At 43.3% G+C, this 27,336-nt stretch overlaps 1 protein-coding gene across 13 annotated transcripts in view; it reads right to left on the bottom strand.

Annotated features, from left to right (window-relative positions):
• Positions 1 to 27,336, bottom strand: part of lmo7a (LIM domain 7a) — a 47,129-nt gene that overhangs the window by 14,469 nt on the left and 5,324 nt on the right. For 9 of the 13 annotated variants that reach the window (XM_086220273.1, XM_086220272.1, XM_086220267.1 and 6 more), the window contains 9 exons: positions 26,213 to 26,283; positions 24,039 to 24,108; positions 18,379 to 18,485; positions 8,849 to 8,879; positions 7,850 to 7,963; positions 6,478 to 6,685; positions 5,767 to 6,016; positions 1,522 to 1,551; positions 8 to 122 (listed from right to left, as the gene is read on the bottom strand). In XM_086220273.1, coding sequence (XP_086076399.1) covers positions 8 to 122; positions 1,522 to 1,551; positions 5,767 to 6,016; positions 6,478 to 6,685; positions 7,850 to 7,963; positions 8,849 to 8,879; positions 18,379 to 18,485; positions 24,039 to 24,108; positions 26,213 to 26,283 — 996 coding nt within the window. The other 4 variants (XM_086220278.1, XM_086220279.1, XM_086220270.1 and 1 more) reach the window with 4 other exon arrangements.

The raw sequence follows: 27,336 nt of genomic DNA, 5'->3' as shown, positions 1-27,336 counted from the left end.
TACTCACATCCTGCCACTGATCCTCACTCTGCTTGAGCTGCTGTCGATACTTCTGCACTTCCTCCATCCGAAGCTGACAGGTAGCGGTGGGCTCAACATTGATATCGCTGACTGATTTGCTCCTGTGGAGACAAAGTATCAAATTTTAAAAAAGAGACTGGGGGGTATAGTGGTAGCTCAAGTTAGAATGGACGAGATGTTCCGTTTATTTCCTGGCAAGAGCTTTAAGGTAAAATGTGACATTCATTAAAAACAACAACAACAACAACAGCAACAACAACAACAACAACAACAACAACAACAACAACAACAACAACAACAACAACCATGCACTGTTTCGCCATTTTGTCATATAAGCTGTCAAAAAAAAGAAAAAAAGAAAGTCGCAGCAGGCAAAATACTCTTTAACTTGTAATCACCCTCTCATATTTAGCCTGGATGCTGAAAATAAAAGCAATTAAACATTAAAGGAACATGCTGACATTTTGGAAAATTCACTTAGTGTTCATCATCCCCAGAGCCAGACAAGAGGAAAGCCACCCTTCTCTCCTGTGTGTGTGGAGCTGCAACTTCACACACCAGCTGATCGCTAGTTAGCTTAGCCAAATGAATGGTAGTGGATGGGTGGGATAGCATACCTTCATTCAAATCTTCAAATACACGTTTTTCCATAATGGTCTTTACTTGTAGAAATAAAACTAAGGTTGCACAAAGCATTTGAAATAACAATGTAAAAATTGCAAAACATTGTAATTTCAGAATCAGAGTCCTAGCTGGAACAACTGTGAGCGGAGTGATTCGATGCAAGAGGATTACTTCTGGACAACCGAAGGTCATAATCCTGATCTATTTGATGACTTTTGGTGATGTTATGCTTCATAATCCATTACCATTCATTGCGCTATGCTAACTACCAGCCAGCTGGTCTCTGTACTGTAGGTCTATGAGGAGAGGAGCACATCTGTCTTGTTGTCTGGCTCTGGAGTGGACAGTGAAATAAATTTTCCAAAAACTTGACCTTCCTTAAACCTAACAGTTAGTTTGCAAACACAACACACACAAAAAATCACACAAAAAAAAAGACTGTAGGGTGTTTTAAGCTCAGTTGGTTAGTAAAATATATCACAGTCTTCCCCATCATGCAAAAAAGCACAAAGCCTTTAGAAAATCGTACTTTGTTTTTACTTACCTGTAGAAAAGCTACCTATGTCTCATACTGCCATCAGCAGCATGACCAGACTCTCACTGGGACACACAGCAGTTAAGGTAGATGACCCAGCGTATTGCTATTGTCTCTTCTCACTTTGTTGCTTTGTCAATTGATCTTTGTGAGCGTCAGTGCCCCCCCCACCCCCACCCTGAACTTGGCCATGTGCCACACAATACACCATGTCATGTGTCAGCGTTTAACAGCTAGAGAGGGAGAACAGCAGCACAAAAGCAAGAGGCAGCGGGGTGCGACTGTAAGAGGCCAGCGCCAACGCAGTAGTGTTACATTCCTGGGAGCCTGTGTCAACTCACCCGTCGATACTGTCTCGTGTTTGCTGCTGTCTAGGAAACCAGAGAAAACCACAGACAAGAGAGTCACATTTCTTTGAACACACACACACACACAGTCTGAGAAGGCTCAATTAGCCCCTCTCAGATGTCTTCATCTCCGGGTGGTGGGCTTTAAATGTAGCTAAACCCAGCATGACCGCACTGGTTTCACTGAAGAGGGGTCGAGTTTTGGGTGTGTGTCACAGCAGAAAGAATCACCCTTCCAGTTTTGCTCTAAACATGGCTGCTTCTCTAGAGACGTCAACGTGATGTCACTAGGAACTAGGCTTTTTAGAGGAAGAGAAGTAAACCCAGACAGCCTTGACCCTGTAACTTTGTGAGTGCCTGTTTGTGTCATGCAAACACTGTGGAACATATTTGTGTTCACATTATTATAAAGTTGTGTCTTCTTATGGAGCTATGAGGAATTTATACAGGCTTTTGAAAGTAGTGGTCAGGCCTTGTCATTGTCTTTAGGCTCCACACTCTAATGTCGCTGCACTTTGAGCTTCATATGTCGCCGTGAAATTCTCGGAAATATCATTCCACTCTGGTCAGATCTATGTCACCATAGGTGAGAGGCGAGGTCAACAAATGGCCAGTGTAATACATCATAAGATAACAATCGTTTTCTTTATTGAGCTTGAGTATTTGTTTCCATTCACAGGCAAACTCGGTGTGGTGGGGAAACCAAAAGCAGATGTCAAAAGCAGAGATGTTTTGTTCATAAATCACACTTCAAAGTACACAGTCAGTTTTCAAGTACTGGCTTTTCAGTCCATATATATATATATATTGTGTCCTTCGGGTAGAATAAGTCACATTGCCATTATAATGATAATAATAAATGTCCCTATGACCCGATAGCGCCGTTGTTGACTGAAAACAAAAGCAAATGTTCGTTTGGTAGCAACCAGTTCTTCACAAGGAGGGTCAACATGCAGGCTTCAACATCAAGAATGAAAAGGCACAGAAAAATCGAGAAACAAATGAAAGCATAAATCTAGGCCAAGCCAACATAATCTGCTGCTACAACTTCAGAGCAGCCAGCCTCTCAACCATCAGCCTTTTCTTATATCTCTGCTGGCTCGCTTCCCTGATAGCCTGCCACCTCTGCAGGTCACCTTCACTACAGGAAGTTGGCACGGATGGAGTCATCTGATTGGCTAACGAGTCTCTCAGTAACCCCTGGGTATGATCAGAACAAAGCTTACGGACCAGCATGTCATCCGTTATTGGACGTGTCTCCTTCAGAACCTGATTCTGTTCATTTGCTGCCGTTTCCTTTTTCAGAGGACAAGGGGGGCACAGGAGTCTGGACTGGAGCTCAGGAGGCAGAGCCCAAGGTTCTGGGATGGGCATAGGGGAGTAGTTGTCAGGGGCTCCAGATAGAGGCCGTTGAGCATGCTCAGTTTTTTCCTTACGATAGACCACATCGTCCTGCTCGATATCAGGGTAAATGTCCTCCTCGGTGCTGTCACAGCCATGGCGCTGGGTGACGATGTTGAGCTGCGGGTCAGATGTGTACAGTCGACGTTTAATAGGAGTCTTCATCATAACCAGGTCCGTGTTGGACTGGAAGGCCAGGGTTCGTCTGGCAAACATGTCATCGTTCTCCAGGTCAGGGATAATACTCTCATAATCAATGAGGTCTGGGGGTTCCCGAGGGTCTTGGCGCCCCCGGAGGGGCCACTGCTCACATTTGACCAGTCTGGGACCGGAGGTGGGGTCCACTGGGGCAAACACCAGAGGGGTGGGCCCTAACAGAGGGGGCTGTATCTTGGGGAGTTGTGGGGGAGTGTGAGGTTGCATATGAGGACTGCAGGGCGGGCAAAAGAGAAAAGGACAGAAAGGTGATAAGTGCATGCATGAGACCAGGGTCAAAGATCAAGAACAGGAGGGAGAGATACAGCAAGCAGCCATTTTTGATTCAAACAGATGTTGATCAGATCCGAATTTTACAGTCACACTGCTGTCACATAAAACTATGCTGCTTTAAAAGGGTAAAGTCCTCACTACAATAAGAAGTAATAAAGGGAAAGATGCTAAATTCCACTGAGGTCAGATGCTTGTGTTAGGGCAGGCTCGTAGCTTATCATTAGTATTTTAGAAAGCAGCTCGTCAGCTTTTGCTCCCAAACAGGGACCAATCATGTTTCTCTTAGAACATCAGGATGCTCTAGAACATTCCCTCATTGTCACAATCATGCAGCTGTATCGACCTTTTCCCCACAACAAGGGTGGTGTGAGCCGAGGCCTCGTGTGTGTGGGAGTGAGAGGGAGAGGGGCCGGAGGGAGAGGGGCCAGAGGAGAGCCAAGGGCTGACATCACTGTCGGAATCATCTGAAGAAGAGCCCGACTTCTTATAGCTACAGCCGAGGACAGCGGGTTGGACGAAGAGAAAAGGGACAGAAGAAGGTAGAGGGTGAAGGGGAACAAGGAGGACGAGGAATATTTGTCAGGAAAGAGAAACAAAGGTAAGTGGGGGGAAATTTACAGTGCACACATGCGATACATTTTCAAGAGTAGTAAAATGATGGTAGAAAAGTATGGACAGAATGTGTAAGAAGCAGGAATTAATCTCAGTTATACTCATATTGTATTCTGGATCCCTCACACACCTGAACCCTTGCATCTTCTTGTACCACGGCCTCCTCTGAGAGCCCAGTTTGATCTTCTGTATGTGAATGTCTTCCTCAGGCGTCCAGAACTTTGGTAAAAACTGGTCATAAGACACAGTCTGGGCTTTGGCACCTATCTTGCGGGTGTAGAGATCGTCCTGTACGGGGTCGGCATAGCCCACCTCGTCATCCTCATCCTCAGAGTCATCATACATCTCCCTGAAAAGGCTGTCAGTGCACACAGCTCGGCGGTGGTCCACCCTCACAGAGCCTTTCTTGGGGGGCTGCGTTTCCCCGGTGTTGATGCCACTGCTGCTCAAAAGAGACAGCCAGTCACACGTGTCAAAAGCATTTTCACCCTCCCCTTAACAAGCACAGCACAGCAGCCACGCAACAAGGAGCAACGCAACAGCTCTCGCAAACATTAGCAAACCAACGAAAGATGTAAACTTCAAGGGCGTATAAAACTGAACTGAGGTTGCCAACTCAAATGACTCCACCAAACTTGCTGAAATCAAAATTCAGACGTGCAGCTGAAGTTCAAAACAATTCAACGAACAGCAAACTGAGAACTGTTAGCAGTAGCAGCGGCACCCTACGACCAGAGATGATGCTCATGGTTACAGTTAACCATGCAAACTGAAGGTAGGAGAAGCACTCTCATCAGGCAGGCACATCAAACTCCCTGTTCAGACCTGCAGTAACACGCAGCTGTGTGATTCCATCACAAGTGGACGGCTCTCAGTAGGTGTGAACGCACCCAGGATGCATTCAGATGTCTGCTGACATTTGGGGTTGACTGGAACCAGCTAAGATATCGACGTGTTTGGGTTTTCTTGATTTCTCCCTCTTCTTCCTTTAATTTCAAACTAATCTCTACAAACACACAGCCAGCAGGTTCAGGGAACCCATGCATTTGGTTTACCAATGGAATGAGGAAGTGAGATCTGATCAGAAGAGGTCACCTGTAGGAAGGCATTGCCAGGTGTGACCTCACGTCCTTCGAGCCGTCCATTGTGATCCGATCCCTCAGGACACATGTTAATACCGGGTCTGAACAAGGCCAAGTCACTCTATTACGTCACGCTCTCTGACCTGAGGCAGGTCACACTCTGCTGAGGGACAACATTAGGGGTCATAGTGACCTGAGGCCAAGGGTCCCTTTGACCCCCAGCCATTCTTCCACCAGCCAAGGGACTGATCGGTACGGCAAAGTTAGTTGGTGGCGCTGGTGAGGGGCTGTGGAAACGCCTACTGGCCAGGTCATCCAGAACAAGATCAGGGTCTGGTCGGTCTGCATCTGAGTCACTGCCACTTTCATACTCGTAGGCCCACTGTTGCTCAGGCAAGGCCCTTGAGGAGTCTTGACTTACAGCACAGCAGTCGGAAGAAAGCCTTGATTCACTGAGGGTGTTTTTCCACATGACGGGAAAATGAAACACAAGACCAGTACATACCGCCATTGACCAACAACACAGCAGCACAGACACCGTCAGCAAGGAGAGAATGTAAAAAACAAACGGTTCAAATATCACCTTTTTAAAAGAGACATTCACTGAATGTGTTGAGGAGCAGATCAATGTGTGCGTTGGTGAATGTAAAAGTACCTGGTGAGGGGGCCTTCGTCCTCATCGTACACGGGGTTAGCCCAGCTGCGTCGATTGTCCTCACTACGCTCGGCCCGTTTCTTCCTTAGTGGAGCAGGGACATACCCTGAGGGTTTGTCTTTAGTGGGCAGGAACTGGTTAAACTGGGTGCTGACTTTAGGTGTGATGACTACAGAGCGGCGGTAACTGAGAGAGTCCTTGTTCTCTGCCATCCTGAAGACAGAGTCAGCCTCAGTGTCACTGCAACAACCTGGAGGACAACAGGAGGGACGGGAGGATGAACAGGTGTATGGGAAGTGAAGAAAAAGGTGAGAAATGGTAGAGGACAGAGGTCTGGTGAGGTTGATGAAGGAGCAAGAAGGACAAACGAGGAGAGAACTGCTGGAAGGCACTGACGAGCAGCGCGTTGTGTATCCTGGCGAGAGTTTGGAAAGCTTCTTCATTTACAAGTTGGTGTGGAGGGCTGTGGAATGTCTCACCACACTAAGATACTCACTTTCAAAAGCCTACCACTAGATGGCGATAAGTGTTTGTTTTCACAAATGGGAGTCAACTTTCTGGCTCTGATGCAGCATATCTTCCCTGTTCACAAATATTTGAAGTTCACGTCGGATAAACTTAGACTTACATGAAAGAAGAACTTCCGCAAGAGACTCTAACATAAAGTCAGCTATTGCTGTGATGTGAAAAGACGTGAAAGATCTCTCCTACCCTCGCTGCTGCCTTTAAGAGTGGCGTCCGATGAGACGCTGTGAGGTCGTGAACCCAGTGAGTCCAAGCTGTCCAGGGAGTCGTCGCGCCTGTGACCACCTCCTCCTTCTCTTAGTTGATCGAGCTCCTCTCGCTCAGAGTACCAGTTGTCTCCAAAACCACTGTCTCGGACGCTGCTGCCTTTCTGACTGGATATATCTTGGATTGCCTTTCACACAAACACAAAGATAAAAAGGTTGCCAGTTACAATATTTAGCTCAGCTGTGTGTGTGGTGCATGAGAGATCTCCCATGTGGAGTGTGAAGTCTGGCCTCTCATTTCTGCAGACTCACTAACTGTAAACACACACTCCTTCACCGTCTATAACTGGTGATGCATGCTGCAATTAAAACTCAATACATCATTGTTTCCTTTTCACTGCCGTGCATGTCAAAACAAACCATGATCCATGCTTCCTTGATGACTGTGTTTACGACACCAAGAGTTTTTTTGTCACACATAAACACACTGGCAGGCCACGTTAACCAGCGTGGTTGAAACAAGCTAAAAACGGTTGCCACTAGAAAAGAAAGTGATGTTCAGATCTGCGATCCAGGGGACAAAACACAGCCACAAGCCAAACCTGCACCAGTCTTCTTAGATTATCATCTGAAAAAAATGTTATGGCTAAAAAAACAATTCAAGAAGTTCCCAAAAAGCACCTTTTTAGTCTAAGCTAGTGCTTTGTCCTACAAGGTTATGTATGTTTTTTTCTTCGTCATTTATTTCTGTTGTCTCGCTACTTTTTTTTTTAAAGAATTTCTAAAAAATGCGTTTTGTTTACATTTTTTATCTTCTCAAGAAAGTCCTGTGGGGTTTAACACATCTCCGGCACATATCTAATAATTTATTCACTTGTTTCCTGTTGTTGTTCTAAACATTTATTGTGAATTAAATCAGTAAAATCATGAATGACTGGAAATCCCTGTTGAATTATGGAGACCTAACATGCCACCGTCTACGATTTATGTGAAAGCAAAGCACCAAATTCAACATCGACATGAGGCAGGGGAAACCTCAAGAAAGGAAAAGGGGTTTCTTTTTTAAATTTTTTTTTACAGGTGAACGAAGTGAACTGTGAGTCAAACTGTAAATAAGATTAAAATAGCTGAGTTAAGCCATCGGGTCGTTATGACTTAACGCAGGTTCAGTTTTAGCGGCTGCCGATCCGAGGCCCCGAGGCCTATCACATCAGTCATTTTCCCGCTCACGGTCTACATACCAGGGAGGCAGTAAAAGAGGATTTGATTCATGCCGTAACTGCTCTCTAAATGAAAGCTTTTACAACATCAGAGATAAGACAGACTTCAATTGTGTCCTGGGAAAGTTTTACCTTGTAAAGCGCTGTGCCAAGTAATCCCTCAAATGCTTTGAAATTCAAGTAAGGTCCATCATAGAGGCGCTCGCTGTGAGCTCTTCTACCCAGCCAGTAAATGGTGATCAACACCTGCGGAGCAAACATCCATCATATAGTCAGAGAAATAGACATAAACAGAGCTACTGTGCAGTACTAAAGCAGAGGGGTTGTTGTGATAGTTACCAGCCGCTGCTACGCTCTTTGTTTCCAGAATCATCCAGAATAATCTGCTGTCGTTCTGTTTTAATTCATATTGTTTGTCTCTGTCCAGTGTTTTGGTCACCTCGTCCTCACACTGTGAGATTATCTCAAGGGATTCAATGTGTTTTCTGGATCAAATTCTAAATAAAAAGTCATCAATAATGCCAATAACGCTTGTGACAAAATCAGTGCACTTAAGTCGAGCTGCAAAAGTAAATCAATTCTCTATAATCAATTTACATTTTGGACACATTTTACTTATTTTCCTGACATTTAATAGACTCTGTGATTCGTTTATAATAACGGGCGGATGAATCGATAATGCAAATAATGTAACCCTACATGCAAGAGTGCAGGACATTGGTCTTGAAGTGGCCAAGCATAATGAGTCATGTTAGGAGCCCAGGATATTTTTTTAGATTTCACTCATAAAACAGCAGCCTGCCGGCACTGAGAACGACATCGGCAGAGCAAGAATGTTCGAGCTGCTCACAGCTGCTTTTCACATTGTGAGCAATAAAACTAAATTTAGTATTACGCCATATATTTAGTTGTTGTACATCTAAAAGTACATGTGTTACATAAGAGCACATGTTACCTACAGTAACATCACGCCAGCAGTCTAGTTTTTAATGGACTGTAAATTAGGAGAACGTGTCCTCCAGTGACACCTGAGCAGCACTTGTTCTTGTTTAAGATCCATTACACTCCACTGGCAGGCCAACAAATCACGCTCGCCACAGAAACATAACTTCTATTTTTTTTTTCACTCACATTTTTCAGCCTCCTGTTGGTCTCCTGGTGCCTGCAGAGGGAAATAGCAGAGAAGAGAGGTGTGCGTGAGAGAAAGTGACAATAAAAGGACGGTTAGGGCTATGTTAGGCAGTGAAAGAGCTGGAAACTGAGAGGACAATCCAGACTACTGTCAGCCCTTCGCTCACCCTACACAACTACACAAAGGCAGCAGAGAGAAAAACAAACACACGTTTCTGCAAAACCATGAGGAAAACTCTGAGGTGTGAGCCTATTTTTAACAACATAAAAGTGATATCTGAATTCAAATAATAACTCATATCAAACAAGGTTTTACTGTCGGAGCAACAAAGCTCCAAACAATTACACAAGCAATCGAGCGTTTCAGTCATATGAGCTTTGACGGTTGACCTGGCAGAACTTTAATCACTTCCAAGGGGAAAACATCAGCTCATTCCTGCTCCAGTACAACCAAACAGAGCTCGCCGTCTCAACGTGCAAGCTGAATATTACCTTTAGCATGTGTGCACTGTGTACCTGTCACGTAAATGGACCGCGGAGTATCTAGAAAAGCCCATAAACACTGATAATGGGCTGTCGTGCATAACCGACAGAGGAAGATACAGCGTCTGCTTCACATCCTTGGTACATGCTACACATTCCTGCTATCATGTAGTGACACAATAGGCACACATATCTTCCTACCCCTGCAACACTAATAGTTTCACTTTCCAGCATGAAACTTAACAAAAGCATCTGCTGAAGCGGGGCGCATAGTGTTTGAAAACCATATAATAATTCAGCTGAATCGCTTTTAAATCTGGGTTAACTGGATGGAAGATTTAACTGGATGAGAAACACAGCGCAGGAGTTTCCCATGTGTTAATTTGCCAGAAATGAATATTTTTATTTTTATACTGGAAATTTATAATTTATTTGGCCCATAAAGCAGACGGGGGGGGGGGGGGGGCATTAATCGTCAAAGTTAATTGCTGCGTTAGGGTGATCGAAAGTAAAAAGTGTCTGTGGCTTGTTGCATAGTTCATGTATGTGCAGCTGAGCAGATGACAAGAAGGAAAAAAACTAATAAAAAACTATTTTTATTCCTCCGTAGCCTCAGGACATTGATGTAACCTGTTAGAATCAGCTGAGCTTTCATGTGATGGAGCAACAACAAAAAGCCTCATTCGGTGTTTAATATGCTGAGGAGGAACTGACGGCAGTTCAGTGAAATCTCCTTTTTTCTGTTCTTGTGAAATCTATCCGGAGCATTAACGGGCGGACGTTCAGAGAGGTGTGACGTCGGCGGGGTGCGCCGACAGGAAACCCTCCAGCTTGACAAATTAACAGGATCCTCGCATCACCTCTGCAAGCCCTTTAAATCATTTTAATGCACAAGGCCTCAAGTACGGGGTGCTCAAATGTTCACATCGCCGCACTCTCGCAGGTCGAGAGGTGAGAGATTCCCCATCAGAGAGAGACGACTTCCTTCATTCATCCTCTGATGTCGAAAAAATGAAGACGCATCATCAGCTGAATTCATATGGGATCATTTAAACACAAATATCTGGACTTTCTAGGTTTATAAAAGGGCTTGTTCCTTCAGTTTTGATGTGCAGCAGACAAAAAAGTAATAAGCCACAAGAGCAACTCCAACATACAGTGGACGGTGCTAATACCTGTAAACATCGGTTGTCACTTGACAAAACATGTAAAGAGGAAGAAGCTCAGCGAGGACACCCGCCATATCCACTTGTTGAACTGTTACATGAGTTAACCACACAGAAATTCAATTTAGCAAAGACTTTTTTAAACATCAATAAAGATAGAGACAAAAATACTCCACACTTGATACTTCTGAGTACACGTAAGAGCCTGTACTTCTTTTACTTGAATCAGTGGGGTGAATCAGCATTTGTAATTTCGCCAGAGTTTTTACGCAAATACCTTGAGTAGATATTTGTGTACTTTTGTACTTCTGAACATGTGAAGAGGAGATGAAATGCGAGCCAGATCAATAGATGTAATATTGAAGTATGTTTTCTATCTTTACCTTCAAATCGCACAAACGCTCCAAAATGATTTCTTTTGACCTGAAGCCAACACAAACCGACATAGGTTGAAAGCAAAGGAAACCTAAGGTCAAATATTCAGCAAATTTTGAGCAAATATAGGCCATTATTAGCTAAAGTAAATTGCCTCAGTCGATCAGCTCTCCCGGCGATGGCTCTGACTGAGGTCTACAGAAGTGGAGGCTGTAGTTCAAGATCAAATGGCATGATAGGATTCAAAGGTCGAGGGAGCCCAGGGGCGAAAGCCTAAATGAGTATATGAAGGAAAGCATACCTCGGTAATGAAGGTAACTGGCTCTGCTGCATTCAACATCCCTCATCAATGTTCTTTTATTGCAAAATACTTGAACACACACACACACACACACACCCAGACGCTCTAATGTGGAGTCCTACCAAGGGTGAGGGCATCGTTGTGTCACACTTATCAGTCACACTGTAGCCTCTGTGACGAGGGAGCAGGGTGAGACTGGCATTTTTCTCCCCCACCTAACCACAAATGTAACCCTTGTGCAGGCCATTTACAGCCAGGGCTGTGTCTTTTATTGACAGTCATCACTCGCTTGCTTTCACAATCTGCCCACAGTTCACACACCCAAGTGTATATATCTCTCTCTCTCTATATATATATATATATATATTCAACCATGGAAGGGGAGTGCGTGGTGCCAGCCAAGTCAACCACACCCCGAAACACCAACACACAGGGACCGTTGTTTGTCTCATTAGCATTAACATGTGATGGTTCACGACTCCTGCGGCAATGCCATGGAACAATGTTGTATAAATTCTGATAAAGTCTTGTTTAGTCAAATTTACCAGGGGAAAAAAAACGCATTCCTTCAGGGCAGGTCAAACATTCAGTTTGATCTGCAGCCAGAGAGCTGACTCATATAAACCTTTATCCGTTATGAAAGAGTCGTTCACATTCCTCAATGAATTAATGTACTTCCCTATCTTGCCCGGGTTCTCCTTTCTTTTTTTTTGGGTCTGTTTAAAGAGAGGCTTGTCAATAATTTGCGTAATCAAATGGCGGCAACCAGAGAGACTTTGGACTCGTCTCAGCAGGGGGGGAGAAGCACATGATGCAGCTTTTATACTATCATCTATACCAGTCACCACACGGTGGCTTTTGGTTACGTTTAGTAGATTCATGCACACTCAAAAAATGAATGAGTTATGTTGTACACATGAAGCATATATCTTATTTTTACTAACTGTCACTGTTAAGGCACGATGCTCTTTCCTAGTTAGACGCCTCAACGTCTGTGCTTTAACGAACCAAGTCCAATTTCATGCGTCCTTTTAGTCCGCCTTTAATATATTTAATTGTGTTTGCACAATTTCTTCTCACAAAAAACACAGAGAGCAGAAGTGAGAGAATCCCTTCAAGTAACATCTAAGTGAGGAAAAAAAGGGCTGGTTTTTAGACAATGCAGTCTTTTTCAAGAAATATTTTTACAACTGGCACGTTTCAAAAAGTCAAGTCTATCACAGTATACAGTGGGTTCGGAAAGTATTCAGACCCCTTCACTTTTTTCACATTTTGTTATGTTGCAGCTTTATGCTAAAATCCTTTAAATTCATTTTTTCCCCTCATCAATCTGCACTCAATATCCCATAATGACAAAGTGAAACCAGAATTTTTAGAAATGATTGCAAATTTATAAAAAAAAAAGAAAAACTGAAATATCACACTCTCATAAGTATTCAGACCCTTTGCTGTGACACATTAAATTTACATCAGGTGCCTTCCATTTCTCTTGATCATCAGATGTTTCTACACTTTAATTGGGGTACACCTGTGGTAAATTCAAGTGATTGGACATGATTTGGAAAGGCACACACCTGTCTGTATCAGGTCTCACAGCTGACACTGTAGATCAGAGCAAAAACCAAGTCATGAGGTCAAAGGAACTGCCTGCCATGGGAGAAACGTCCAGAAGGACAACCGTCACTGCATCGCTCCACCAATTTGGGCTTAATGGCAGAGCGGCCAGACAGAAGCCTCTCCTCAGTAAAAGACACAGGAAAGCCTGCGTGGAACTTACAAGAAAGCACCTAAAGGACTCTCAGACCATGAGAAACAAGATTCTCTTGTCTGATGAAATCAAGCTTGAACAGTTTGGCCTTAATTCTCAGTGTCATGTCAGGAGGAAACCAGGCACAGCTCATCACCTGCCACATACCATCCCAACGGTGAAGCATGGTGGTGGCAGCATCATGCTGTGGGGGTGTTTTTCTGCAGCAGGGACTGGGAGACTGGTCAGGGTTGAGGGAAAGCTGAACAGAGCAAAGTAGAGAGATATATACTGAATGAAAACCTGATCCAGAGTGGTCAGGACCTCAGACTGGGCCGATGATTCACCCTCCAACATTACAATGACCCAAAGCACACAGCCAAGACACTGAGGAGTGGCTTAGGGACGACTCTGTGAATGTACTTGAGTGGCCCAGCCAGAGCCCTGACTTGAACCCAATCGAACATCTCTGGAGAGACCTGAAAATGACTGTGTACCGACAGTCTCCATGCAACCTGATAGAGTTTAGGAGACTCTGCAGAGACGAATGGCAGATACTTAAGAGAATGTGAGATTTCAGTTTTTCTTTTTTTTTTAATAAATTTGCAAACATTGCTAAAATTCTGGTTTCACTTTGTCATTATGGGATATTGAGTGCAGATTGATGAGGGGAAAAAAATGAATTTAAATGATTTTAGCATAAAGCTGCAACATAACAAAATGTGAAAAAAGTGAAGGGGTCTGAATACTTTCCGAACCCACTGTATTTGTCTAATTTCAAGTCAGATTCTCTCGTTGCGTTTTAATTTGAGACAGAATCACTTACAAGGTTGGCAGTGCGAGCAAAAAAAAAATCCCAACAAGGCATCTTTAATGCTTGTAATTAGTAAAAATATCAAAATATTACACAAACATACTGCTCATACTATAATACACCTACAGTAAACCAGCAGTGTGTACTGGTAAAACGACTATCATTTCCACCTGTAAGTCCTCCTTAATGACAAATGGGACGCATTCCAACATTCAAAGCAACAAAGTAACCAGTTGATACTTTTAATGACATTAGAGAAAACCTGCCTTCTTCTGACCTTTTCAGCAGCTCAGTGTCAAGTCCAACCTGGAATTGATGGTGAATTTTAGAATAGTAGCTGTAGAGGAAGTGGTTAAATGCAGCAGTTGTAGTTGCCGTGATTCATCTGTTAACACTCTAATGCCTTCATTTCCTGGGCAGCTGTGGAAAAATGGCTCTGAAGTAACCAGTGAATCACAGGCTCCGGTGATGAATCGGGTCTGGTCGGGTCACTATTACGCCTCTGCGGCTGCACGGACACGTGGATGTGGGAGGAAATCGTAATCTTTTGGGGTAGTTATCAGTCTCTGTCACAACAGTTTGTCTCCATATACAGCAATTTTGATATTGTATGTATTTCTGACTGATAAATATCTTTATCAGTGACTGCGTTTCACAACACGAGGCAAAAGAGCACTATGTGCTCCAGATGGAGGGAAGGTCAATGCCGCTACAACTGTGCAGCTCAAAGGTCAAAACACACACACATCCAGGGATCTTTTATGGCTGCCATGACAACACAAACTAACATGAATTATATGGTGAACTTATACTACAGTATGTTCATGAACAACTATGAACCTCTAGCCTCCATGAGAGGGGCAATTCTAGGATCAGGCCTTGAGAGGTCCTCAGCCCCTGATGAGGCTGTCGCATGCCAATAACCACCCAAATCATTTCCCCACACAACAAAGGTATAAAGGTATTTTTCAATATTTTCACGAAATGTGAGGTTTTCTTCTGACACTAATATATACTGTGTGTAAATGTAAAGTAAATCATGGCTGTGTACAGAGCCAAATGTTGTCAGAAAGCTGTAAAGAACCAACGGCCAGATCTCAGAAAGGAACGGCTCCTGGAAATGAACAACTCCTTAAGATTCCTGCAGAGAGCTGTAAGTTGCCACCTACGGTACAGTAGTGTGTCAGAAATGATCACACGAGCCCTCTGTTGTTTTAAAGGATTTATTGCACCAAGTATGTCTGTTACTCACACGATTCTTTTTCCTTCTATTTTAAATTTGAAGTAAGCTAGATATCAAGGAGTCGTTCAATACCAGGAGCTGTTCATACGTGTTTTTAAGCAGAATCCTTTGGCAGGGTGGGCTTGAAGGCCATTAGTTGAATAGACTGAAAAATACTCTAAAGCTCAGTTTTTCCAAAAACAATTAAGTGTATCAGTTAGCTCATTAGCTAGCAGTGTGCGGGCAGATTAGCTAAGAGGGCTAATACTAGTCGTTATTCCTCCATAAGCTAGCTTTCTCTCACACACTAATTGGACACTGTTTGCCTGTACATTTCAGCAACTTTCCTTAACACTTTTCAATCCACCCAGGTGGGACATTCAAAGCTACAACACCTCTAGCGTACACCACTTTACCAATGACGCAGCTACTATATTGGAGTATGTACTCTTAGATGAGGTCTTTGGGTGCCTGAGCCTAAAATTTTATTGAACAAATGTAGAAATAAAATGAGTTAAACACTAGAATATGTAATAGACAAACTGATAATTGTTCCATGCAGGGTTTCTCTAGGAAAACAAAACAGTTGTTACAGGATAAGAGCCTTAATGCTGTTATGAGAGGGACTTTGGAAAGTGAGCATAGCACCTGTCAGACAGGGTTGAGGGGAGTGGAGTTTGGACAGACACCAGGCTCAGAGACAGCTGATGGAGACAACTTTCTCTCTCTCCAACTCATTTGCCTCTGCTCTGATAAGCAGCAGGGAAATAAAGACATGGGTTGCTTGTCTGTAGCCTTGTTTGGGATTATCTCCTCATGTTACTCCCTGTGTGCTGTTTGTTTGCTCTGTTTAACTCATAAATACCACAGCTGGGAAACCACATGATTTGTCATCTGCACTTTCCTTAACAAATGTTAAGGAGAAGAGCGACTGTAAGAATTCAGTTATAAGAAGACATTCCCTCGGCACAATTCTGCTTGTGTACAAAACACACAGCTGCAGGTTTATTTAGACATGAGAACCTGGAACTGTTGAGCGAGTTTTTTTTTTTAACTGCAGCAGCGATATCAAAGGCATTAAAACTATTTCTGACTCTTCTCTGAATGAAAAGATCTTTTTTTACAAACCCCCTATGAGATCCAATGACAGACCAACAAGCTCAAATATCAACCACACTTAAACTTTCACACACACACAGGAACACACACGCACGCACGCACGCACGCACACACACACACACACAGGTGAACCCCCATGACCAGATAGTGTAGAATGCAGTGGGAGGGGACAACACACTATTAAAAGATCTTCTTTAGTGTCCCGACACCATTCCAATCAATCTTGTTTGTCAAACTGACCCCAAATATCCAAAAATAGAATTGTGAGTAACCCCCCCACCCACCTCCAAACCCCTGCACATGGCGGCAAAGAGTACAGCTACAACACACAGAGCTCTACAAGAAGATATCGCAGATTTGAAATCGAGACATAGAGACAAGCTCTTAGTCTCCAGGTGGAGTTATGCAGGTGGTAATATGAGCTTCACCGCAAAAACACGCAAGGCATTTTACCAACGTCATGGCTCCGACTTCAAAAACCGGGAATGCAGAGTCAATATCGTCCATCGATTCTGTCAATTTATACCAGAGTACACACAAAATCCTACCCATTGATAGACATCATCACTTTATTTCATAAATGTTCCTCGTAAATAGAAAATAATCGAAATCTCGCACTGTTAAAGAAAAGCAGATTCAAAAATGAAACCATCACATAAGTCTGGAAATAATTCTGCAGTTAGGGGCTGGAGAAAAGAATCAATCCAGTATCTTGTAGCAACATTTTGTGGGATGGTATGGTACACGTATGCCAAGTAGTGCTATTTTACTATATAATTAAACTGCAGTGAAGCGTGTGCAACATAGGATTATAACAGTGCCTGACTTGTAGTGACAACTGCATTGTATTGGTGCACTGCGTTGCTGCCTAGTTCGTGGCGAATAAAAAGAACTCAAATGGAATGAGATGATGTGTTGACAACGTTGTGACAAAGTCAAATTAAAAAACACCGCGACAAATTGTAATTTTTTTTTTAGGCAATGCTCACCATATCGCAAAATTTCAAAAATGTTTTATCATAAAAAACGAGGACAGTACTTGATTGCATCGGCCTACTGAAAGTATGACAAATACGCCTGACCTTTTTGGGTTTGTGGAATATTTCCTGAGATATTCCACACAAAAACTGTGCAATATTATTGAATCCACACTTTAGTCGGGATCTATCCTTAAATCTAATTGGCTGAGCCACAACCCAATCAACCGTATGTCACTGCAATCGTCCAGCATAGATTTTTCTACTTAAGCCCGTCTTACGAAAGACCGGCGCGAGCAAAATCAGAACCTCTGTGGAGCTGTTTACTGCAAATATCAGGGGAACGGTGAGTGAGAGATAAAACGAGAGGTTGCATTAACATGTCATGTCTATATTTATGACAGTGTATCAGACATTGTGTGACTGGTATCTTAGCAGCAGCATATCTTCTGCTGCTGTGAGAGGGTGTGTCCTGATAATACGGCGGATTTGTTTATTTAGAGTTCAGTTCATGCACGGTACATCTGTTTCTGTACATTCACCCGCTTTTCCAACATTATCGCTGGTGTTTTTTTTAAAGGAGGACCGATGGGTGGATCATGGGAACAACGTGTTTCGAGGTTGCGGCAACTAACAAACAGCTTAATTAAACAGTTAAATGACATGGAAAAGTGACAAACAGTTTCCAGATTGACCCGGAGTGTCATGGCTTTTTTGAGGGTGTACTTCAAGATTAACAATCTGCATATGTTGCCGCTGAAGCGCTTTTCTATGTGCTGGCGCAGCAGTGTGAGAGTGCGTCAGAGTGAACACACTGCGCCCCACTGCGCTTCCTCCTCAAGGCACACCTGTGTAAAAACCAAACTGGTCGGTCAACATAACACACGCTTCTACGCCGCTTAGCTGACACGAGAGCAATTAAATAAAAAAACGAACAAATATTACGGCATGATATTTCAGTCACGCGCCACTTAAACTGAACATTTTTTACTCAGGTCCTGATTCCTAAAAACGAACACCTAAAGAAAGTGGATTTTTTTCCCTTCCGTCTACTCACCTGTTTTACCACCATTATATTTTAAAGAAACACTTTAACAGGTGCGAGAATACGTGGACCTTAAAAATAGAGCTGACATTTTAACACCTGCACACTCACAAGAGACAACATGTGTTCTGAAATACTGTTTAACATGTTGCATTTACAAGTTCAGCCTCATAGTGATGAATAAAAAGTGAGAGTCGGTTGAGAAACTGGTGTCGCCTTTAGTGTGGTTGGTGAGGATGGGGAGTCAATACGTAGTAACTTTTGAGAATGCTCAGACTTACTTGACTGTAACTCTGGAGGATAAGTCCTGAAGGTCTCCCGGGTGAAAGAGCTGGGCTTCCTTGAGTCCGAGCTTCAAGCAGGCCTTGAGGAAGACGTTAAGGTTGTCCTGGATGAAGTAGAAAAGCAAAGATGTGGGTCGTCCACCTTCAGAGGCAAAGAATAACCACTCGAGAATTCTCTGGCAGCCTACGACTCATTGCTTCCAAAGTTCATATCACCAGAGAACACAGACGGACAGGGAGGAGCATATGTGCAGCAAATAAGAAGGGACCTGATGCAAAACACACACAAACACACACATGCAAGGGGAAGAGACCGCATGACAGGAGCTGACTGACAGCAGTGCAGCGCGACCTGTGGGCCGGCTTAGGGTGGGGACAATACCAAAACCAGGAAGGATGACATCAGAGTTTTGCTTAAGTCCCACCCAACCGGCCATGCGAGTGCAAAAGTGACACACACACCCTCTCTGCCAAGCCCTTCACTCGAGAACACCTGTGGAATCTGTGGGGCGGTGGCGTATTTTGGAGACATTTGGTTGCTATGAAAGATGAGGTTGGGTGACAGAAACTTACAAATATTTCCCCGAGGCAACTCAGGAGGACATGGGAGTGGAAGGACGGTTTCTCCTCCTACGTTATGTCGATCATTTTATGTTGCACAGATGTGAGAGAGTAATACAGCTTGCATTTTAAAAAAAAAATTACATTATAAGCATCATTCCTTTTCATTTTCCAGTTGCAAAGTGTGCTTCCTATTGGGACTGCTAAGGAGGGTTTCATGTAATGACATCAGCATGGGCAGGAATAATTATGGGGTAGCTGGTTCTATTTTTAAATGGCAAACATGCTTATTAGCAAGTTGACCTAAGTGCTGGCAGCTCCTGCTTACAGATTTTCTTGTCCCTGAGCAGCACTTTACCAGGCCCTACAGGTCAGTATGGGCCTTTACCGGCGGTTCAGGGACCTCACTGACCCCCCTAGTGGCTGGAGTCAAAACATGCATTTTTGTTGTTTAAATGTACTGAATAAAGCATATTTGGTATGACAAAGAACAACAACAAAAATAACTTTTCATGGTTCTGTCGTGGTTCTCTTCTAACTGTGGCCTATTAGTGCTGTTGGTGCCAAAAGCTGCACAAATGTTTCAAGGTTGAGAACAGACTTGCTGACATATTTGCTATGAAGTCTTATGTAAAACGAATGTTTTATGTGAGCATTTCTAAAATCTGTTCATCAACATTCTTCCAAAATGCCAAAAATATCACCATCCCCAATCCAGAACACAATCCAAACCATCTTAAAAAGTATTTCTCTGACTAAACTATCTGGAATTTCAGCAAAACGCGCTCAAATGTTTTGGAGATTGAGATCGAATTTATCAAAAATAGGCAATCAGAGATACACAAACGTCATAATTGCTGGATGCTGTGACGTTCTTCATCAAGCATTTCACATGGACTCACAGAATTTGATGGGAAATAGTCCGGGGTTTCTGTGCTACGCTGCTGTGAGCTACAGCCCGCAAACAGCTTAGAGCAGTCTTCAGCATCAAGGATCTATAATTTGATCCAGATCACCTCCAAGAGTTTATCACTTGTTCTTTGTAATATTTCTTTATCTTTCCCACACATTTCAACAAACAGACGCGTGCTGGTGATCTCACTCCCTCCTGATATCTTATGTTTTTCTCATACTTCTTCTCACCTTCAATAACTTAACCCTCCACATCTGGAAGTGTCCTAAATGGGTGTGTATCTGGTTTACGGGTACATATCTCCATGTAAAAAGAGCCTCTGTTGTACACATAACATTTCAATAAACCTTTACAGACCGCACTTATGCTGTTTGATACTTCATCATTTGAATTTTGAAGCTATAAAAAAGGAATTAAGCTTCATTACAGCAAGACAGATGATCGTCAATTTGAAGTTCCCATTGACGTCTGAATGAGATCCAGGTGAAAAATGTCACTTGTACCAACAATTAATTTGTTCAGAACCCCAAATCACATTTGTAGCCCAAAAAAAACAAACAAACAACTTTCTTTTTTTCAAGTTTAGTGCAATGACATCACCTGCCCCTCCTCCCCTCTCTTCCTCCACACAATCTTATAGCTCGGTGATACACATGAGTTGCGAACACATGTAGCTGCATGTTACAGGTGAGTTCCGAGGCCCACCCAGCAGCCTTTTACCATGACTCTAGTTTCTGATTTGCTTTCAGTTGTTCCCATCTCATATATATCTTGTTGTATGGGGGCAACTAGTTTTTATTGTTAACTCACCTGTATTTATTTGACCACCAAATCCCTAGTTGGGACTTTGATGAAGACAACCCTGCAGGCGTGTGACTTCCGTTGATGATTGCTCAACGGCCTCCATCTATGACGCAATGTTCCACTCAAAAGCTTGTGAGAACCCTTAAAAAATTGGTTGGAAAAGGGCTTAAGATATTGATGTCATTTACCTTAAAAGACCACTACAGACTAAAAGACCCCCCATCAGCCTGTCTCGGAACATGCAGAGATAATGATGTTGAAGGAATGTTACGCTGACTTGTGCCTGCACATAATCCTACTAAATATGCTGAACCCATCCAGCAGCCTCTAATCCTTTCATGCAGACATGAGGACCCTGATTTAAGCATCTAGAAACGGAAAGATTGGACCCAAGAAGTGTCGGATTTGTTACAACGGGAGCTTCATCCATACTGGTCACATTGTGGTCACTCCACAGCATTCTTTGTCTAAGATGGGCATACTCTACAATTACCCTCAATTGACCTCTGGCAGGGTCTCAAACACCAAACCAAGCTATCGTTAAAATATCAGGCTACATATTTCCAAATGCTGTGGACAATAAGCTGAGAGAAGAATACCGGTGTTCTCAAAATCTTGTCTCTCCTGAAACAGGCCCAATAAAAGAACCCCCTACAGCCCAACAGTGAAATCCAGCCATAACATGCACCAATACAAGACAAACACTCGGTCAAATGTCTGTCATCGCACAGATGATTACACAGACATTTTGAGACAAATGTTAAGACACCCCCAAGGCTACTTAAATGTCTATCCATCTCCTCCCACTGCTTCCTTAAATCACAGTGGAGTTGGAGTATCCAGCTCCACGTCAATTAAAGTGTATTTACGGGGGGTTGAGGCAGATGGGGGTCATGTTTTGCTCCATCACTCTGGTTTCATTCCTGATCCAACAGTCATCTGCAGAGCCGGGCCTAAAGCACGGTGCCATGACCCGCTGCTCACTGAGTGTTCACAAACAGGCACAAAAGTGTGCTGACTTTGGAAAACATTCCCTTGGACACAAGTGAAACCAAAGAATAGACCCGGATCTGCAGCCAAATGTTGCTAAATATTCTGCAAAACCAAAGATTTCCGTTTCTTCCCTTTCTTTCCCTGGGATTTTATTATACCAGAGCTGAAGCGCAGTGTTGATTTTGAAAGCTGAAATTGTTCGGATAGCAAAACTAAAGGGGCAGTTATGACCCCAATGACAAAATATCCTCATACTTCAGAGTTAATGGTGCATGTTCGCCTGTCATTCTCTAATGATGAAGTATCTGACTTGAAAGGAAACTAAAAGAAAAAAGAGCAACGTTCATCTTGTGATATGTCCCCTTAGAGCGAGGGGGCGGACATGACTGGGACAAAGAGCAGAAGCCACTTGTCAATCACAAGGTAGTCACACCCTAAGGCGTACCCTGCTTTATCTTTAGACCACAAATTGAAGAAGATCAGGCTATGTTGCAAAAGGACTTGAAACTCGCAACTATAATTCATTAAAATGTTTAATGAGGTAAGTGAGATATGGGGTCGGGTCATGTCGACCTCCTTATAAGCAGAATTCTCTTTACAGCCACTCAAGTTGCCCCCTACTGGTCATGGGAAAGAATGCAGGTTTAAGGCTCTTTGAATTGGCTTGCATAAAGTAATTTAGCCACACAAAATGCACAACATCAGAACGCCGGGTGATTCTTGGGGTGGGGCTCCATTAATTTCTGTACAAAAATTCAAATGTATTGTTTGGGTTATACTTGATAATATTGTGTGGAGAAAATCTCTGGGATTGGCCACAAATCTCTGGGATTGGCAAAGTTTCCTGTGGGCTTGAGGCTAATTTGTTGCTAAGGTGACAGCTAATTGCTGCTAGCTGTACTGGCTCAGCAGCCGCATGAGGGTGCATGAAGACTGAATAATTGGGCATCCGAGCCCAATGGAGGCCAGTTTGATGATATGGAGTCCGGCACCAAAGTGGCATACAGAGTTTACTCTGAGTCAGACAGCTTTCATAGTTTGCTGCTTTTTAGACAGCTAGCTCCATCAGATCGGCAGCTAACGTTATCAAACCTGGGCTTATAATAATCCTCACAATGGAGAGAAGCACAGTTACGTACACACAGTAGTCTCTACGTGCATCAGCAAGTCCAAAAGCAAAGCAAAATTCCATTTTCTAACACTTAATTCTAAACATTTCCAAAGAACATACTTGTTACTATTTGTAGAGATGAGAGATAAAGGACCGAGTAATCTTAAGAACAGTACTTGACCCCTTTGAGAGAAACACTATTCTCACAGCAGAGAGAGAGAGAGAGAGAGAGAGAGAGAGCGAGAGCGAGAGAGAGGGAGAGAGTATGAAATGTTTGTCGAGCTTGCCACTTTTCTCCATGTGTCTGGCAGAAACTGATAGCTCCAGGCCAACCAGGAGCGCTCACATTTGCAAGAGAAATTTATGATCAGGGGTTTTCAGGTTTGTGTCCAAGTCTCGGAAATACCACACCAGCGCTACTGATTGAGGAGATACTCCACCTCATTAGCTCAGCAGGTGCCCAGCCGGTTATATTAGAAACAGTCCAAAGTGAAGCAGCAGGCCAAGTGATTCACGTCATGAGGAGGGTACAGTGTTCCGTGCACCAAAGGCAATATTTACTGTTTATCCCGCTGGAGTGCTGCCCCTGTGTCTTCTACTGCTTATTTGTCGTTGTCTTGCCAAACATGTAGAGTGTTACTCACACCACAGACACAAACTGGGTTGGGGTTCGCTATAATTCTTCTAAACAGCTGGATTCAATTACTCCCACAAGAGAGAGCTTTGTGAGTAGTGGGTTTAAGGTACTTTCAACCCTCAAGTTCCCAGGAACTTGTGCGCAGACTCTCCAGAATCACTCACTTCAGCTTCAGACATCGCTAGGCCTAATAAGACGTATTCTTAAGGCCACAATATTGAGAACTACTGATTCAATAACAGGTTATTATGTAAACCAACCCCCTGCCCCTTCTGACCTCCCATCAGTCAATCCAAAAAACTAATTACTGTGCCGGTACAAAGACATTTTGTCATAAAAGGTTTTGATTGAACACAGCCTCAAGCATGGCAGACATCATATTTCGGGTGCACTCAAATGCGGCCAGTGGCCTTTCAAGCAGCTCCGCATTCACAGAACTTATTAGCGTGGATGGATATGAGGAGCGACAACTCACTGAAGCAAACGCCTCTCTCTCATTGGAAGCCGTTCCTCAGACCTGTCACCAGCCAGCTCCAAGCAGCACCTCGTTCTTCTACTTCTAATATCTTGACATAGACACTGTACAATTTCCCAGACGTGACAAAAAGAAAACAAACACACACCCAGTAATGACTTACCAGTCCAGCAATAGGCGTAGGCAGCCTGTTGACCTTCCTGATGACGCCTGGCTTGATCTGGTTGATCAGACTGTGAGCAGACAAAGGAGAACATCAGGGGAAGGCAAAAGGTTAAGTGAAAGCTCGGTCATTGGCTGGATTGGTCTCACTGGCAAGGAGTGAACAAAAAGCAGCGGCGCAAAGTCTCAGTGTTGTGTGTTTACAACTTAGTTTAATGGTGGCCACCTGGGTTCAGTTTAGTAAATGGCCTGAGCTGCACTGCGATGTAAACAAAGTGCTCTCAAAACACACCCTCAGCTAGAGGCATGGCCCCCTACAAACCTAGAATCATCAAATAATACCCTATTTAGGATTTCAGATTAGAGACGGCAAAATTAAATGAAATGAAAAGGTTCCAAATTCTGCTCAATCAGATGAGAGAAGACTCTGTATCCCTGAAACTTGCCCAAACAAAAAGACCCGGGGCTCAAGTCTATGCAAGGTTCTATGCAATTTATTTAAATAAATAAATACACAAAAAAAGAACTTGGTGATGAGTCATTATGAGTTCTGCTAATTCGTGATCAGATCTTTTCTGAAACTTCACATGTCCAAGCCTGAAGGCATCTTCAAGATGAATTTAAGTCATAGCGCCACCTAGCGGTTCTAGGAAGTCAGCCTGATGTAAAAAAACATTGGATTTACACTGAATGACGCTGTGCTGTTTTCACGTGATGTACAGCAGCTTAATTAAGGGTAAGCTTGAGTTCTCTAGCGCTACCTGGTGGATGCAGGAAGAAATGCTTGCGCCACAGCGCACGCATTAATCTGCTGCTTCGTGGAAAACCCACAAATGATGAGGTTTCATCTCCTTCTCACACGATGAAACACTCAAACACGCTGATAGGTGCAGGGGTGCGAGGGTCCTCTCATTGCTGCTTACAGGTTAATTAAGGCGAGCAGTGGCCAAAGTTCTACCTGCCAAAAGTTCTGTGTGTACTCCCTGAATTAGTTCTAGTTACTGTATTTGCAGTGTAGCTTTAACAAATTAAATGTATTTTAAAATCTTAATTTGAAAAAAAACACAAAAATGAACCATTTTCTTTCATTTTTGTGTTTAAAATAGTAAGTTCAACACAAGACTTGTGGAGGCGGGTGTTACAGATGGTAACTGGGAAAGGAGCTACAAAATCCTCCACTGGCTGAAAGCACAGGTGATGAATCCAAATGGAATTTGGCTTCAAGTCTGTCATGCAACAATGAAACAATAGAAAGCTGTTATGATTTAATCAGATAATGCACTGTACGCTAATAAGGATATAATCATGTGTGCGACCCACACTAAACATTCCTCACCAAGCAGTTGTTATAACCAAAACACAATAGGAATGGAAGCTTTGGAGCTTTTAGGTGAAAGCGATTTAATCTCTGTCTTCCTTTTCCTCACACTGAGAAAACATGGACGTAAATGTGAAAATGTCTCTGCTGCTTTCTGATAGTGAGCCCGTCAGGCTCAAATCAGCAGTTTGAGGGTCTTCTTTGAACTGATGCCAGTTGTGGTTTGGAGGATTCTGCTTGGGCTGCTAGTAATTACAGCTTCCTGCTGATTCATGCAAATCGCATCACGGTGTCCATCAACCAGCCTACATACACATTCATGAAAGGTCCTGATGCAAACCCTCTCATACACTGACTGATCTCAGAAAAGTTAAAGCCATTAAGGTGTCGACGCAAAAGGCAAACCTGCATAAATAGATTACTTCCTGCAGCTCATCAGAAACCTAATGAGAAAGCAGGGTGTCCCGGCTCCCAATGTGGTTTCAGCTGGAGGTTTTGCATTCACTGCATGGTTCGTAGCAGCTCTAATTAAATCGAGGATGGTAGTTGGACCATCCACAAATCTGTAACATCTGTCAAACAGCAGCAGAACAAGTCATCTTGAAATAGATCACACTTTGCACTCTTGAGGAAAATCACAGAGAGCTGATCCGACACCGGGGCCATCAAAAACAAAAGCTATTGTGCCGTCTCGCAACACTGGCTCCCATTTATGTGGAGCAACAACAACAATAACAACAACAGTGACCCGGCAGGAGGTCTGCCTGGGAAATATCAGTAACACTTAAGAGTGCAGACCTAGAAGCGGGCTTCCATATGAATGAGTGGCTTAAGAAAGCTGCCTGCGGAGTACTTACTCACACAACAGAACGCCATTCTCCAGAGCTGATCGGAAGTCGTTGCTCCCAAATGTTTTCTTGGTTACTGCCTGGAAAAAAGGGTTACAGAAACAGTGAGCAACATTGTTAGAAGGGCTGGGTGAGGAGCGCAGGCAGGGGTATGTATGTGGGGTGGGGAGGTCGGAGAAGAAAGGTAGGATGTTGAGAACAGTAGGAGAGGAAGTCAGAGGTATTTCCTCCTACGTTCCTACAGTGTCTCTGGGACAGAGTTGAGAGGACAGTTCTTCAGGTATTCCTTGGGTGCTCTCAGATGGCTAAACTACTCTTAATGCTAAAAACCCCCTGGTAAATTGGAGCTGCGCTAAAACTGTTCTGGAACAAGATTGCCCAAGCCACGAGGCTGTGGGAGCGTCTGGAGCGCTGGAAGAACACAGCGCTGTGTTATAGCCTCCTCATGCTTTTCCCATGATCTCAAACCACTGCTGCAGGAACACCAAGACCCATTTGGCAGGCAAACACACACACGCTGCATGCATGACGTGCCAGCTTCAATGCATGCACATAATCGGTCACAAAACAACTCCATTTCATAGACATACTTCCTTTAAACGGTAAGAATAGTTTCATGTGATCTTGCAAGTTTGTTTTGGATTTCTGAATGTAGGTTGAAGACCACTCCTCATCAGAGCTTCCTGTTCTGTTTTGCTGGAATGTTTCCAACATGAGCTACACCTGAGCTTCTAACACAAGCACTTCAACTAGAAAGCAGCAAAAAAGTACATTTCTCATTTTTTTGTGTTTTTATATAAATAAGAGACACTTCAGAGAATTTTTGCATTCTAATAACGAAATGGCAATAATCTAACAATATTTAAAAAAGCGTATCAAATCATCCTGGATTTGGTCTGAAATCTCTTTTTAAATATAAAAACATCTACATCTATATATATTTATTTATATATATATCTACATATCTCCTCCTAAATGAGCAGACAAACAAGCGCACCCTTTGGCAGAAGTATGATTACAGTGTGGTTGCCACTGTAAACATATTTTGTCAGGGAATTACTTCTATAATCGTTCTATGTTATTTGAGTCACATTCATGCCAGAGGACTGAAATACAAAAACATTTGGTGTTAG

Source organism: Aulostomus chinensis, chromosome 12, assembly GCF_037954235.1.
Source record: "Aulostomus chinensis isolate RoL2024-O1b breed Wild chromosome 12, RoL_Achi_v1.0, whole genome shotgun sequence".
Classification (NCBI taxonomy): domain Eukaryota; kingdom Metazoa; phylum Chordata; class Actinopteri; order Syngnathiformes; family Aulostomidae; genus Aulostomus; species Aulostomus chinensis.
The sequence above is the reverse complement of the archived record's forward strand: the minus strand, read 5'-3'. Positions and strand labels throughout refer to the sequence as shown.